Source organism: Hoplias malabaricus, chromosome 17 (assembly GCF_029633855.1).
Source record: "Hoplias malabaricus isolate fHopMal1 chromosome 17, fHopMal1.hap1, whole genome shotgun sequence".
NCBI lineage: Eukaryota > Metazoa > Chordata > Actinopteri > Characiformes > Erythrinidae > Hoplias > Hoplias malabaricus.
The window spans coordinates 13,737,500-13,753,520 of NC_089816.1; the positions used below are offsets into that span (position 1 = coordinate 13,737,500).

The following is a 16,021-nucleotide window of genomic DNA, read 5'->3' on the forward strand; positions in this document are numbered from 1 at the left end:
ATTCCTTGACTTACTCCGTAACTTATTCTGGAATGTATTTTAGGAACTTCTGGTCTAATTATAACTGGTGAAGTGAGAAACAAACAAAAAGTTATCTACACACAATACACTTCTCATTTTAAATGTAGTTTATTGGCTGATTCTAACATGTTTTAAACCATAAAATGTGACTTGTTCAAAACAAGCTTTTTATATTTCATAATTGATTTAATTAGTTCACTATATGTTCTGCTTTGTAAGTATATAGAAATTGTGCACTGAAGTTTAAAGCATTCTATGTTTAAGTGTGTTCCCTGTAAAGGAGGAGTTAAGTAGTTTTAAACTGTAAATCGTATTTTGTCTATGAATGTGTATATTTGGAATTTTATACTGGTGTATATATGAGTACATTACTAAATGTGTGTTTTGTTTTGTTTTTAAGATACAGTGTTGGTAGGTATTCAGTATGAGGGTTACAGTAGGCTCCAAAAGTGTGGTTAAATATGGATGGGTGTAATCTCAGTGTCCTGCAGGTTCTTCAGTACTGCTGTTGTTAAAGACAGGTTCCTCGTCCTCTCTTTGGCTCTCCATCTGTTCTGGTCTTCTGATGAGCTGCAGCAGCTGACCCAAGCTGTTGTAACCAAAGCTGTAGGGCACGTCATCGTTGCTGTATTGCCAGTGTTTGACACGGGGCTGCAGGTTCAGAGCAGCCCGTCTGAGGGAATACACAGAGGGGACTGAGTGTACTTTATTACACACCACAAGCATATATAAATACTGTTTATATATATATATATATATATATATATATATATATGTGTGTGTGTGTGTAAGCGGATGTTCACTCCTGGTCAGAATACAAACATGACATTTTTGCATTTACAATATTGGGAAACTTACAAAATAAATCAGAAATTTAACTATAATATCATATTCAGACATTTTAACCTGTAAACAGTTATTGTGCATTAAATTTACAAATACAAAGTATATAATTTACAAATCTCAGAATATTACATGGTTGTTACATGTTATATACACACACACACACACACACACACACGCGCACACACACGATTCCCCTAATCATACCATATATATATTAGTACTGCAGTATTTGCAGTGGTGAGGTGTTTACCTGGAGATGTTCCCACAGTACAACATGCTGATAGAGTAAAGCTGAGGGCATCCTCGCTGCAGGGAATGAGGAGTGCGGTCAGTCAGGAGCACACAACCGCTCAGGTCCAACTCTCTGAGGTAGTGGCAGGCTCCTGATAGAAACTGCACACCAATGTCTGTTACCTGAAGTATCCAGAACAGAATCAGCTGTTTTTACTTTCCTTTTCCTTTTTACTTTACTTTTCCCAATCTAATACTTTTTCTTCTGTGGCACGTTTTTCCTTCTATTTCATTTCACAGGCGTTATCTTGTTTCATTGTTTTTTTGTGATTTGTTAAATATACATTGTGGATATTTTGAGATATTTCATTGCAGTTCTATAGGTTTCTTGGCACTAAGGCTGGCACTAAACTGATTTTTTTACTTTTACTCATTTTTTTTTACATTTACTTCTACTCATGTTTTTCATGATGATTTAATCAATTTTCAAACTATATTTTACCCATCTGCCAATAGCTTTTACTATATATAGTTTTAGGCTGCTATGCACATCTTTGACATGGTGAAGCATGTGGATTATTGATTTAATCAGACTTACTTTGGGGCATCCAGCAATATGGAGTGTAATGATGTGTCTGCAGTAGAAGGACAAAACTTTGATAGATCGATCAGATACATATAAGCAGTGACTTAAGTCCAGGAGCTCCAGCTCTCGCACTTGCTTGCAGAATTTCTACCAAGGGCAAAATAAGGCACAATGTGTACAAAAACATGAAGTACTAATAATGGCCAAAATAAAGGCAGTTGTTAAGAAAAATTATGTTATGTTGAATGTACTGTCTTTGGAGCAGCTTCACTGTCCAACAAAGGTGATCTGTAATAGCTGACATAGTGTAACCATTACAATAAATAACTTATTGAGTTCACAGTTATTAAAGTTGACCTGCCTCTATTCCAGTGTCTGTTAGCCGTTCACATCCAGCTGCAATCAGCTTTCTCAGACTTTGGTTTACACTTAGTGCAGCCAGACCCTGCAAAGGAAATACACAGCATATTTGCACTTCAAGTTTGTTTCAGAGTGGATTTTAAATGTAGTGTTGGAGTCATCAGAGCCTGTTCACAACAACCAGTGTATAGTAATTATTAAACAATATTTTCTTTGCATATTCATTCATTCTAAATTTGATGCCTGTAACAGTGCCCAAAGATATGACTTACTGGCAATTTTATTACAGGAACGATGTGAAATGTTTCAACAGGACATGCAAAAACATCACATTAAACAATCTTCTATGACACATCAAAAACACTATGCATCCCTAAGCCTGAATACAGCAGGACATGTGATTAGAAATAAACAGTGTTAGACCTGGTCTTGAATGTTACAGCCGGTAATATCCAGAGTGACAAGTGAAGAACAGCTGCCCAACCATTTGAAGCCTTCATCCGTCAGATTCTCACAGTAACATAAGCTCAGGTAGTTCAGCTTGCTACATCTGGACAAACACAGACACAGCTGTTACATATCACATGATGTGGGTGTGTGTAATAGTGAATAGGATGGTATTCACCTCTGTGTAAGCCTCATGATGGACTGGTCACTGATATGAGGGCAGTTTGACAGATTGAGCTCTTGAAGTTTTGAAGCGGATGGTCCATCAGCAATGTAATGGATTCCAGTATCACTTAGTCTGAATCACACACACAACAGTTCTACAACAAAGCACACAGCTACTGCAAGTTGTAATATTTAAAGTTATTTAAGCTGTTAAAAACAGATCACAGATTCTCAGACCTAATAGAGCTAATCTAATATTCCAGATATAAAAATGTACCTTGTATTAAAGTACAATCAAGATGAAAAGGATAGTTTGGAAAATTTACTACTTATTTCAAATGTAAACATTTGTCCAAGACATTGCTTAACAAGATAAAACTTTATAAATCTGATAATTTGCCAAACTATTCCTTCGGCACAGTGTACAGTTCAGTCTTATTTTTCCCTACTTGACAAAGTCTGCAATGTGCAGGATGCTGATGTTCCTCAGGCTTGCAATATACTTCACACTGGCATCAGTCATATTACAACAATCTGCAACGTGCAGCACAGTGAGGTGAGGAGAACTCCTGCATAAAGCCTTCCAGCTGCTGTCCGTCAGACACCTATTACCTGAACAGTATGTTTCATGGCATAAAATGTCTTAATGTAAGAAGTATACAAACTAGTTAAGACTGATTTAAGACTTGCTTAATTATCAGTTTAGAATTTAAAGGAGCAACCAGTTTTTTTTTTTTTTTTAATGTACAATATGTAGTATAGTGTGTACAGTATAATGATGGTATTGAGCAGTAATTATACTAAGATGCAGTGGCCTGGAGATTCTATATTAAACCTGATTTAATCATAACTGCCACCATGTGGAAGTTTCACACATTTTGTTTAAATTTTTGTACTATTTTGTCTGATAAAAATGACTTATTGCTCCTTTTGTGCATTCTGGAAAAAGCTATGTTAAGAATGGTTTTGACTCAGAGTCGAGTGCTTTGTTTCACTCGAGGTGTAGAAATTTGGCAAACCTTCTATTTTGAGTGTTGTCAAGCTGGAAACTTCAGCAATGGCTTTGAAAGCTGTATCTGTCAGATTCTGAGAATCCACCAGGGAAATCACTGTCAGTGAGTGACATGTAGAGACTAGTGCCTGAGGAGATGATTATAGTCAGCATGATCTTGGATGCCTGTTAGATTGGTGGTATGAGAAGTAACATATCTATTACATTACCTGAATACAGGCATTGGAGAGCATGGGCATGTAATCAAGCACAATGTGCTGAAGTCCACTGCAGCTTTTAGCTATGTGTCTAAAACCATCCACTGATATCTATGAAAACAACCCATCACAGATTGTAAATACATCAGCACAATTATAAACACATCAGCCAACAATTATACATAGTCATATGACAAATTGTGACCCTGGAGCTGTGTGGTAGCCACACTATCTGCTGCGACACTGTGCTGCCCCATTTTATTCTTTTAATTCATTTATTTATTTCATAAAGCGTAACTGCCCATTTACTCTGTACACGACAATAAAAACTCTTGAATTTTCAATCTTTTGATTGTGACCAATGATGTCCCAGTCTGTAATTGACTATAGGACATATTTAACCAATAATAACAGACCTCATACCTTGAGATAATAATGAGGTTATGGAACAATTTCAGCTTTTGATTGCAGTACAACAGAAAATGCTTCTAATGTACAGTAGTATTGTATGAACTGACCTGAACACATCCAGAAAGGTCAAGGTGAGTGAGCCTATGGCAGCCTTGTCCTGTAGCTAGGAACTCAAAGCCAACATCATTTAAATACTTACAATAGGCCAGATTGAGACACTGCAGGTTCAGAGAGCACCTTTAAAACAACACCGAAGGACCAACATTACTCCATCACATTATACAAGCTGTACCTTTTCTATATATTTCTGCTACTGTTATATAAATATGGTACTAAGAAGGAAGTACAAAGTAAAATCATATCATGCTAACAGTTAACCAAACTCATTTTAGGATGTGAGATAAAAAAGGTGCAAAACCTGAAGTCCATAAATAAAATTCATGCACTACCTGGACAGGGCTATCAATGTGCCATTGGTGACATTGGTGTGAGACAAATTAAGACTGAGAAGAGATGAACATTCCTCTAGAATCATCCTCACAATTTCATCCTGTCATCAGGGATTTATTCAGTAATTAATTAGGTCAGGAGCACTGAAACCCATATAGATAACTGAAAAATGAAGGCAAGTGCCACTCACACTGATGCTGGTGCATTTACTCAGATTGAGTTCTTGCAAGTTTTTGCACTGACCTTTGAATAGATGAAATTGAGAATAATTACTGATTTACAACATTGTTTTGCTCACAATGATTTTTAAAAGAAATAAAATTAACTATATTTGTATTTATAAGACACCATTCATACACATTTTTCCCCATTAAAACACGGGTTTTTCACATTGATGCTACAGTTAAATGTTTTAAAATACTCAAAAAATCTTAATATCAATTTTCAATGAAACAAGAATATATTGTTTAAAACTTTAATTATTTAAAACCTTTTTTCTATCGTATTTTACTATTACTTTAATATGCTATGGTGCTGGCAATAATTTTATGTGGTTTCACTAATTGTTTTTAAAAGTTGCTTGTTTATCTCATAACCTCCAGTGATGCCTTAGATATTGTCTTTGTGATTGCACAATTTAAATATGTTTATTAGTTAATTTATAGCTCATCTGGAAAATGATGTCATCACACAATTATCAATGGCCACTTACTGATGCATGTAAAACATTCATGTTGCAGTTTAATACAGTCGCTCAAGTTCAGATATGTCACAAAAATGTGATATGAATTCAGTATTTTCTTCACTGTCCTGTTGTTCCAATGTCTCTCTGTGGAGAAATCCACCTGTGTGTAAAGTATATGATTAGAAGTCATGGTGAAGGAAACCAGGCTTCGAGCTTTACAGAGAAAAGACAGTTTTCCCAAAACGTAAGCTTATCTCACTGACCCAGCTCCAAAGACAGGGGTTCTGGACAATAGCATTCCAAGCCTCACACACCTGGGAACATTTCAGCAGGTCTCCTACACCCAAATACTGGAATATCTACAAAATTAACAGGTTAGACACAGGGGTGGAAAAACCTTGAGTGATTGTACTTTTCTTGCTATGCTACACTCTACTGAGTATTTCATTCATGTTTTATTAAAACTGAATTAATATTCTTTTACTTATTCACATTTCCTAGAGAAAATATCCATTATATTCAGAAAACAGCCGACAGGTATGAAGGCAAATCCACTGAGCCAGAAATGTTTATAAAATCTAGTGGTAACTGCAGTGGTGCATAGTACTGTAAAATCATATTGTAAAAGTAGTTCTGTGGAGTGAAAACCGACCTTGACTAAGAGCTTCCAGGGCAGCAGAGAGAGTCTGTCAGGTCCATTTGTTTGAGAAAGTTCTGTGTGTTGAGAATGGTTGTCCAGCGCATCTTTCCCTAAACTCTGACCAAGCACGCACACACATAGGTAAAAAATAATTTAATAACAATTCTGACCAAGCTTTATATATTATTCATATAGCCTAAAAAATACAGCAAAAAAATACAGGGTGGGCCATTTATATGGATACACCTTAATAAAATGGGAGTGGTTGGTGATATTTACTTCCTGTTTGTGGCACATTAGTATATGGGAGGGGGGAAACTTTTCAAGATTGAACTTTTCAACCATTCCCATTTTATTAAGGTGTATCCATATAAATAGCCCACCCTGTATATATATATATATATATATATATATATATATATATATATATATATATATATATATATATATATATATATATCTGTGAAAACTACCTTGAAAAACTCTCTTTTCCTTTTTGAGTTTTGAACAACACAGCACCATTCTGCAATGATGTTTTTAAATAAGAACGCATTCCATACACCCTGTATTTTCTTCACTGCATCTGCAAACAAAAAATGTGTAACTATTTATACATGGAGTTGATCAAAACTAGAGAAGTAGATCAAAACTGATGACATAAAACTGAGGTGTGGTATTGGGACTGATGTCCATACCATCCTACACCATCAGGAGTCCTTGGGCAAGACTCCTAACGATATACTTCTGTAACAAATATTGTAAATCGCTCTGTATAAGAGTATCTGCCAAATGTCATAAATGTTAATCTGTGGAAGATAAAGACACGGGAAGGGGAACGTACAAGTCTTTTTTTTCTTGCGAAACTCTACCCACTCCACCCAGCAGGTGAAGACGTGTCTCAGGTTCCTCAGTGTATGGTGCCTCTCAGCTGCTTGAGTCATGAACAGCAATCTAGTAGCCTTTGCTCTCCTCCTCATAACATACTGCCTCCAGCCTCTTTTCACAGAAACCGTCCATTATAAACACACATATCATGTAGAAGAAACAGGACATTACAGCATGTTTATTTTACTAATAAATGAATGACTTGTACCCAATGTTAATCCAATCCACAGCTGAGTACATTTCCACTATTACACTTACTTGAAACACATTGTGGTCAAAGTCTTTCGATAACACGAGTAAGCTTTCTCTAACACATGTGACTGAATCTGCAGGAAGACAAGTATAATGTACAGCTTATGGAGGTTTGAAAGCTTTGTGTGGTTAGTGACATAAAAATATAACCATTTAACAGATTAAAAAGAAGGGACACCTTTTCATCTGGGTCTCCGCAAATATCAAGCATCAACGTCTGTGGCAATAAGCAGACTGTGTCTTGTTCAACATCATCAAAACATGTATGCCTTAAAAGATATTACACATTAAAAAGGAATCTGGACCATGGCATATTTTTACACTTAACATTACACTTCACATTTTCAAGAGTTACAAAAATCAACGTAATTTCTGTCATCACTCAACACAATGCTAGCCAATGAAGTCATGCGTTAGCTAACATTACAGAACAGAGCAGTATGTGTTCTCCCCTAAGTTTATAAACATATATATAACTGTATGGATTGTACATAACTGTATACACCGACTTCACATATCTCGGTGGGAGCATGTCCTTGCTTTCAATTTTGCCTTTCAAAAAAGGGACTTTGATATTAGTAAATTAAAAAAACATACCAGTCAATCCCTGCTTTCTGACAATCAAGAACTGCCAAAACCTTCTTTGCAATATAGAGTAAAGGGTCCTTGGGGCGAGAGATGCATAAACCCATCAGTAAGACCTGATGAGAAACCAACAACCAAACAAGAAAACATACAATTAAGAGCCAACTGAGGTGTACACACACACACACATACATACATTGTAAAACATCTTATAAAACCCAGATAATACATAAACACATAAAGGAAAAAAGTCCTATATATTGAAAGGTGGGACCACCATGGATTGGAATTTTATTAGAATTTGGGGCCAAGTCAATACCTTTACCTCTTTATCATGATCCTCAAACCATTCCTGGATAATCTTAGATAAGTGGTACATGTTAAAGTAACATACACATGAATGCCTGGATATAAGGTTTGGGGGCAAAACATTGCCCAGTGCATCACACTGCTTCCACTGGCTTTGCTTTGTCCCATAGTACTGCCTGGTGCTCTTTCTTCCCTAGGTTAGGGATGTGCACACTTTGTGTTTTCTGATGCTTTTCTGATGCTTTCAGTGACAGGACAGCCTTCACTCCCTGTGCACATCCTGCATACCAGGAACAACCCACCCCGGTAATGTTGACAGACTTTCCTAGCCATCACAATTTCAAGGAGGCTCAGATCATTACACTTGAATTTATCTCTCACTTTGTATTTAACACTGATACTATCTAGAATTGACAAGAGTTAATAAATCTATCTCCTTCTCTCTCTCTCTCTCTCTCTCTCTCTCTCTCTCTCTCTCTCTCTCTCTCTATACTTATAATAGTAGAGCTAAATGACATTGTGCTATTATCTCAAAGCTCAGATAAGTTAAATTATAGTTATTCACCTTGAAAATCTGAGAAAGTGAATGTTTCATAAAGTAATATTTTAAAACAGGATCTGAAATGGCTGGGTAATTCATATTAAATCCGCAAATTAAAAGCGAAGAGGAGTCGCAGTAAAGTGGACGCAGTTCCGCAGCCGTTGGGGACCTGTCTGTATTATTTTAGTGCGCTGCTAAGTAACGGCTGCAGGCGGGTGGCCAACAACATTCCGGAGTTAAAAAGCGCCATTAAATCCCCTGACTCTGTGCATGTTTATTTATTTGTTTGTTTGTTTGTTTGTTTGTTTGTATACAACATGGTCCTAAAAGATATTTCCATAGTCTGCTGTTTTCAGGTCTATGCGTATATGAATCAGTAAATTAACAGCTTTCAATGTTAGATGGAAAACAAGAGTAGATGTAACCATTCGCACAGTAGCACTGACCCATGACTGCAACACTGTTCTCAAGTGGGCCAGTGTACTGAGATGAACTTGGCACAGTTTGACATTTGATTAATCTTTAATTATTGTTCTATAACATGTTGAATGCTGGTTAAATATATTTTATGCCAGTTACTTTACATTTGCAGTAAACTTGTATGTATAAAGGACATGTCATTTTAATTATTAATTTCATGTGTGGATTTTGACTCTATCATTTGGGTGCAAATAACAAACATAATTACTTTAGAAAAATTGTTCCATGTGGGAGTATTAAATGTAGCTAGCTAACTCTGTCAGAACACTTAAATAGTCATTAGACACGGATGCTCACGTTAAATAACTTCTATGTATTTTGCTGTATGATCTTCAAAGGGAAATAAACATTTTGTGCCTGAATACAAGACAATAAGGAAGGCACACTTGAAATGGATAGTTTGTGTATTATGCAAGACTGGGGCAAACACCTGAGAATCTCGTAAAACTTTTTGTTTGGCCACTGATGCGAGAAGTAGAAACTGGCTGCGTTCCAGTACGTACACATAAGGAGGGAATAAAGTACTCTAGGGTAAACCAGAGATCCTGAACTCCAGGTGTACGTTCCAGGCCGCGAATTTACAATGGCCGTCCGGTATAACGATAAACCTGGCCCGTCAGGTGGATTGCTGTTGAAGCCATAAGGTCATATCAGCCAAGCACTTCAAAATCCCGGCCTGAGTTCGCTTAGATTGTAATGATGAACCACTTTGAGTTTTTCGGAATCGACTCCGATTCGAACTCACGTCGACTGCAAATCATGTATACATCAATCCGGTTTTAAACAGGACAGCGGTAGAGCCGTAAAAAGGAATAGAGTCATTAATAAATCTCTGTACATAGCTTACCCACCTTTTAGTTCATAGTGATATATATAATACAAATGTGTAAATTATGCCAGGTTTAAGTTCTTAATCAACGGAAGGATTCACTCGCAAGCCTGGACTGAGTCGACTCCAAATTTTCCGACTCTCAGAATACGACAAAGTATTGGACTCTAAGATTCGAATCTTTCGGAGTCGACTAGATCAAGTGCACTAGGGAGGACACAATGACATATACGAGACACAGCTAAACTCTTTGAGTACTAGAAACAAATACGGAGCCGCCAGCCATGGGTACACAACAGATAGCTAAGGTCTTCAATAACTGAAACAATCATTTAAACATTACTAATGAAACACTACGCAGATTTCAGCATGGGGGATGATGGCTTCGTGCCTCGGCTAAGTAATGTTCACATGAAGGCTTTATTGGGGATCCTAGCAGGAGCAGGAGCTTCATACGGATTATACAAACTGCTACGGGGAGGAGGAGGAGGAGAAGCGGAGATAAACAAAACGAAACCCCGAAGAAGTAACGTTATGGACGTACAGCCAGGGAGTCTGGTGGCCAGAGTGTCTGGATTTAATGTCGTTAGTAAAACTGACGGTGGGAATCTGACCACAGAGGCCCCAGCAAGTACGTAGCAAAAATTCCCTGTAAATTGGCCTCTAATTCGAATTTACCGTTCCACCTTAAACTGTGTACCAGTTACTTTCCGGGGCATCACTATTTAAAGTGGAACGGAAATACGACTAAGAAGCCAACGAGTAAGAAAGGAAGATTAACTCTGAAATCAACGTTGTTTACCGAGTGTATCTAAGGGTTAATCTGAAATTGAATACATTTTTGTTTTCATGTAACCATATTGTTATTATTATTATTATTAGTTGTAGTAGTAGTAGCAATGAATCAGTTTAAAATTTTTGTTTGTCTCTCAGCTAGTCCCAGTCAACACTTATAAAATGCACAACAAACCTGTAGTGAGAACGGTGGACGCTGTAAACACACCTGAATTTTTGTGCTCAAAATGTTGAAAAATTGTTGCTAAGGTAAGTATAATGCCTGGAGCCACATTGAGGATAGTGATGTTTTAAACCCATGTTTGAAGCTGAAAAACATGCTGCATTGCAGGGCCCAAGAGCAGTTTGCTGCCTTTTTGTATGAAATTAGGTGAGCTTCTAACCCCTATTGTATTGTTTATCTCTTGTTGTTCTTTGTAAGGTGAGATACTCTGCAAGTCCCCTGATAGTCTCGAGCCCAGGCACCTCAGCATGCTCCTCTCTCTTCTCCAAAGCAGCCCCAACCAAGCAGAAAGGAGAGAGGTTCTCATAACTTTAGGAAATGCTGCTGCTTTCACAGTAAACCAGGTAGACCAGGTCTAATATTCTAATCTTGCCGTAGTCATGAGTTGTATGCCTATTTTAAAAGCATTAAAATCATACCTTTCTGATATTTTATTACAAGGTGATGTTTTCCGTAATTTTCAGTTCATGACACATGTTGAATGAAATGTTTTTTTGTTTTTTTTTAAAGGACCTTCTTCGGGAATTTGGGGGCCTTCATATTATAGCAGGTTTCCTCTCTGACCCTTCACCAGACATTAGAGTGCAGACTCTGAATGCTTTGAATAACTTGGGTATGAACATCCGAAATCAAGATCAGCTGAAGGTGAGGTTCAGAGCCCTGTTAGTATTTTTATCACCAAGATTTTCCATAGCTCTTCAATTGTCTCTCTCATTTGTACAGATTTATGTTCCATCAGTGGTGCAGTTGATCGAAATGTCCCCTGTAAACTCAGATCTTCAGCTGGCAGCTCTGAGGCTGCTGACTAATTTGACAGTAACAGATAACCATCAGCATTTAATGAAGAACTCCATCACCCTCCTCTTGTCACTGCTTGTAGTGAGCAATGAAGTCCTGCAGGTATTTAATGCAATTTATTTGATTGTTGAGCCTTTTCTTGTTTTATGAATATATTATTTTGTATATTTTATATCTATTTCAGCATTTTAATAGACAGTTTATGTTTACACATTGTTGTTTTTGCTACAGATCCAGGTTTTGAAGGTTTTAGTGAATTTATCCTCCAATCCAGATTTAATGGATGACATAGTACAAGCTCAGGTATGAAATGTGAATAAACCTGCTGAATGTAACTTGTGTAGAGAGCAGTGGTGGATGCTAGCCTTTTAAGGAGGGGAAGCTCAATTTCGGCCTACATCATAAAATGTGTCGGTTTATTTATATGTAAATTCTACCCTCTGTTCCTTTTCAAGAAAATGATCTGTGACCCTGTCGTACCAACAACGCGTCTTCTCCAGGGACTTGACTAGTGTCCTCTCAATGGCCAGCAGAGCTAGGCTGCTTAAACGGCCTTGGCCCATGTGAAGTGTGTCCGCCTGTGAGTGCTTTGTGACGGTGGAGGGGCTCAGCAGCACCCGCTAGAAACTGCAATAGAAGTCAGAAAGAGTGATAGAAGTCAGTCTCCAAACACAAGCAGCTACAAAAAAACCCCACCAGAAATAGAAGCTTGATTTGTCGCTAGTCGTTTTTAACAAAGAAAATGCGGCTAAGAGGATTAAGAAAGTCTGGTTCAACTCAGAACAGAATGAAAATGTAATGCTCCCACGGATCTTTAAACCAAAGGATCGCTGATTCGCTCCTTTCGCTGTCAATCAAAAAGGGATTCGGCCTCAGACAGATCATCCAATCATCACGCAGAAGCTGAGCGTCCGGGCCAGCCGAGGCCAGCCCACTGCCCCATAGACCCCCAGAAACGCTGAGCGTCTGATGGGCGGAACAAAGCCCAGCATTTATCCAATGACTCGTCTCGTTTTGCTGCACTTCACTGCTTCGCTATGGAACTCTGTTTAAATCACTGTGAATCTGCGCGAATGATTGAGAGGAAAGCCGTGTCTTTACCAGTGATAAGAAGCTGATTCTGAACAAAGGTTGAGCGCGTTGTAGTGCATATTTATTCAATGACATGTACACACAACAGTATATATTTGATCACTTATTTTTTTGACATTTTAGGGGAAGCTGAGCTTCCCTTGCAGTCTTGCAATCGCCACTGGTAGAGAGAGAATTTATTTTGCCATTACTTCAATACCTTATATAATTTGTTTCAGTCTGTTTGTTGTGGTGCACGTTTGTGCTAAACCCTTGTTGACGTAAGCTTGCAAAAAAAGATTTAGCTTCTATAAAAAGATTACTTTTGTCTTCACACGGCTGTTATATCAGTGGAGTTCATTTTTCATAAGACGTATTTAAGGGCTGACATTGGGCTCAGACATTTTTGCCTGAATATGTTAAAGGGCATTTAAACCAAAGTTTCCAAAATTAAAGGGAAAAAAAATCATTTAGAATTGATCAGTGTAAATGTGATACAGGGAAGGTTCAATATATTTAGTTTTTTTTATTTTTATTTTTTTAAAGTTGTGTTAATGGCAAATGGTGTGTTAAAGACACAGGAAAGCATAAGCAAATGAATACCTAAAGATATACCATTGGTGTCTACCACCACTGTTGTCAGTGTGTCAAGTCAGTGAGTTTCTCTTCTAGGGATGTCAGATGAACTGATACATCCGTACCAAGTTGATCCTCATGTTTGTGTAAAGAGTATGGGCAAATGGTTTACAAAATGTACCAAAAATGTAAAAAAAAAACCAAAACAATTCAAATAGGACCCCTATGTAGCTTAGGCTCTCAGCTGTCCAATGACACATCAATCAGGCCTGTAGACCAATCAGTGGCCAAGTTATGGCAATGCGCAACAAAGGAGGAGGGACAAACACAGACCCATACTTCAGCAGAGCTCATTCAGTTTCAGTGCCTAATGGACCCACACAGCGCGAGAGACAATTCAAACCTTTTTATTTGGCAGCCACAAGCTCAACAAACAATAATCAAGACAATGAATATGTTTTCAAAGCTCACTAACTGCCTTTCTTCCACCGTCAGACCATTTTAAGCACGAGGGGTCTGAGGGAGATTGCAAAAAAAAAAAAAAAAAAAAAATCATTATTAAATAAATTGCACCTTTTTCTGAAAAATATTATGTTCGCATGCATTCGTTTCATTGGTATATTTATTATTGTGGCATCGAAATTGTTATCAAGAATCGTGGAATTTTAGTGGTAATGGTACCGACTTATACATTTCTGGTATCGTGACATCCCTATTCTTTTCAGTGCATTTCTTCTAAATTTTCTCTAAATACTTTAATAAATGTCTCTGGAGAAAAGAACAGTTAAATACAGTGGCTTTTTTTGGGGCTTTCACAGGCTCCAGCCTCCCTGGTGCTCTTGTTTGATGGCTCCACAAAGAAAGATGTGCTTCTTCGCCTGCTATTCTTCGTAGGCAATCTGCGGGCCTGGAGGCCATCTGCTCAGGTGGCTGAAGCTCTGAGGAGGCAGCAGGACTCGCTGTATTGTGTGCTGCTGGACAGCTCCTCTCAGTTTCACAGCAAACTTCCCCAGCTCTTGTCCCATCCAGACGAGAACATTAAAGCTCAGGTGGCACGGCTTCTCACCTAGCCATTAAACTAGGCTTCACTTTGCCTTTACCTGTCACAACATTTCTTTATTTTCAAAGTCTTGCTTGGCCAGTGCACCTGAAAGAACTCCACATATAGGTGTTTGAGGGGAATGCCTCTCATGAATGGGTCTGTCCCAAATCCTAATGGGCTGTCTACTTAGAGAGCATTTAGCATCATATTGTGCGCACTCCCAAAACATAGCTTGCCCCAGTTCTTAGGTACCTTAAATATGCTGCCTACTAAAATACCTTAATCTGGCTAGATTTACAATCCCATGATGAAGCACAAGCACAATTCTTGTCTATTTCACACTTCTCCCATAGCACAGATAAGTTGAATGGTGATTAAAAACAGGAAGAGTGGAATCCATGGCCCTGTGCAATCGCTCTCTAATTGGTGCGTCTCACTAATCTCATGAAGAAAGAAGTTAGAACACTGCCTATTTAAACAGCTGCCTACATAGTCAGTGCCTACTTAGACAGCTCACTAGGTTTTGGGAAAGATTGAATGTTATATTATTGTTGGGTGTTTTGTTCTGAATGATAGTTTTACATAAAACCTTTAATTATAAACACTGATGCAAAGGTATAACTTTAGGATTGCTTAGAAAAAGGTTTCATTACATGTGAGAATTGTTATGAATTTCTTTCTCTCCTTTGTGCCTGTACACAAAATCTCACTGCCAAACCTTTTACTAGACAAGAGAATGAATGTCTCACTCTGAGAGTTCCTATATGACACAAAGTGCTTCCTATATTGTACCTTCTCTGTCTGATGGAAGGACTGTGTGATTGCTGATATGCTTGCTTTGCTTTAAAGTGTTAAAAGGAATAACGGATGCATGACAAAGTCTGCCAATTTTTAGCTGTTATTCCTCTTCACTGCTGTGTCGGATCTGCATGTTATGAGAAGTGTTTGGGACATGCCTTTAGATATTTATGACTTTATCCTGTTATGTATAGCCTGTCTCCGTCTTTAAGAAAATTGTATAAATGAAGGGGCCATTTGTTCCTTGTTCTGAAACTGGATCCCTGAGCATTGTTCCTTGGTCAGTTGCCAGTTATTTGATAATGTGCATGTATTGTACTTGAATACTTTACTACTTTGTTAGTACTGTGATCTTTTTACCTGCTGAAACTGCTAGGCAATGACATAATGCAGTGCAGGGTCACATGACAGTACAGACATTTTCACTGCTATTGATCATTTTCTGATGCTCACCAGAGACAAAATATCTGCTTTCAGAGGAAAAAAAAACAGACAGCTTTAATGTAAGCTTTGGCCTGACCTGTTAAATCTGAAATGCCCTCTGCATAGGTCTGTTTTAATTTATTTGTAATACATTTTGAAATAAATGATTTATTTTGAATGGCTGTCATGTGTGTAATAAATCATTGTGTTCAACATATGGAAATGGAAACTGAATATGTTGTATAAACACGCCAAGACAGTGACTCAGAGGAGCCCATTGGCTTAAAACCAGCAGAGCAAGGAAAAAAATACAGGATCGGCCATTAATATGGATACACCTTAATAAAATGGTTTGTGGCACAT

The 16,021-nt window shown here is 37.8% G+C and overlaps 2 protein-coding genes across 3 annotated transcripts; one reads left to right on the plus strand and one right to left on the minus strand.

Moving 5' to 3' along the window:
* Positions 1–207: 207 nt before the first annotated feature.
* On the minus strand, positions 208–8,778 carry fbxl13 (F-box and leucine-rich repeat protein 13). 2 transcript variants are annotated; one of them, XM_066648930.1, is made up of 21 exons: positions 8,648–8,778; positions 7,786–7,889; positions 7,367–7,457; positions 7,195–7,262; positions 6,893–7,047; positions 6,525–6,634; positions 6,064–6,168; positions 5,675–5,770; positions 5,439–5,571; positions 4,917–4,969; positions 4,726–4,826; positions 4,384–4,513; positions 3,878–3,976; positions 3,676–3,796; positions 3,106–3,268; positions 2,670–2,789; positions 2,468–2,594; positions 2,046–2,129; positions 1,697–1,831; positions 1,118–1,260; positions 208–694 (listed from the first exon to the last, which is right to left on the minus strand). In XM_066648930.1, exons 1-21 carry the CDS (start codon positions 8,720–8,722, stop codon positions 499–501), a joined length of 2,409 nt encoding a protein of 802 aa, XP_066505027.1. In that variant the 5' UTR covers positions 8,723–8,778; the 3' UTR covers positions 208–498. The 2 variants fall into 2 exon arrangements, with proteins under 2 accessions (XP_066505027.1, XP_066505026.1); XM_066648929.1 differs by having other exon boundaries at positions 1,118–1,281.
* Positions 8,779–10,146: 1,368 nt separating this feature from the next.
* On the plus strand, positions 10,147–15,816 carry armc10 (armadillo repeat containing 10). Its single transcript, XM_066648932.1, has 6 exons — positions 10,147–10,563; positions 11,149–11,294; positions 11,461–11,595; positions 11,674–11,850; positions 11,980–12,051; positions 14,214–15,816. Exons 1-6 carry the CDS (start codon positions 10,278–10,280, stop codon positions 14,463–14,465), a joined length of 1,068 nt encoding a protein of 355 aa, XP_066505029.1. The 5' UTR covers positions 10,147–10,277; the 3' UTR covers positions 14,466–15,816.
* Positions 15,817–16,021: the final 205 nt, after the last annotated feature.

Excerpts from the sequence above, each read along its gene's own strand:
- fbxl13 (XM_066648929.1), bottom strand. The coding sequence starts at position 8,722 with ATGAATTACCCAGCCATTTCAGATCCTGTTTTAAAATATTACTTTATG. Across the intron at positions 4,514-4,725 it reads ACATTGATAGCCCTGTCCAG|GTGCTCTCTGAACCTGCAGT; the intron begins GTAGTGCATGAA and ends GTTGTTTTAAAG. Across the intron at positions 2,595-2,669 it reads ATCATGAGGCTTACACAGAG|ATGTAGCAAGCTGAACTACC; the intron begins GTGAATACCATC and ends GTGTTTGTCCAG.
- armc10 (XM_066648932.1), top strand. The coding sequence starts at position 10,278 with ATGAAACACTACGCAGATTTCAGCATGGGGGATGATGGCTTCGTGCCT. Across the intron at positions 11,295-11,460 it reads CTGCTTTCACAGTAAACCAG|GACCTTCTTCGGGAATTTGG; the intron begins GTAGACCAGGTC and ends TTTTTTTTAAAG. Across the intron at positions 11,851-11,979 it reads TGAGCAATGAAGTCCTGCAG|ATCCAGGTTTTGAAGGTTTT; the intron begins GTATTTAATGCA and ends TTTTTGCTACAG.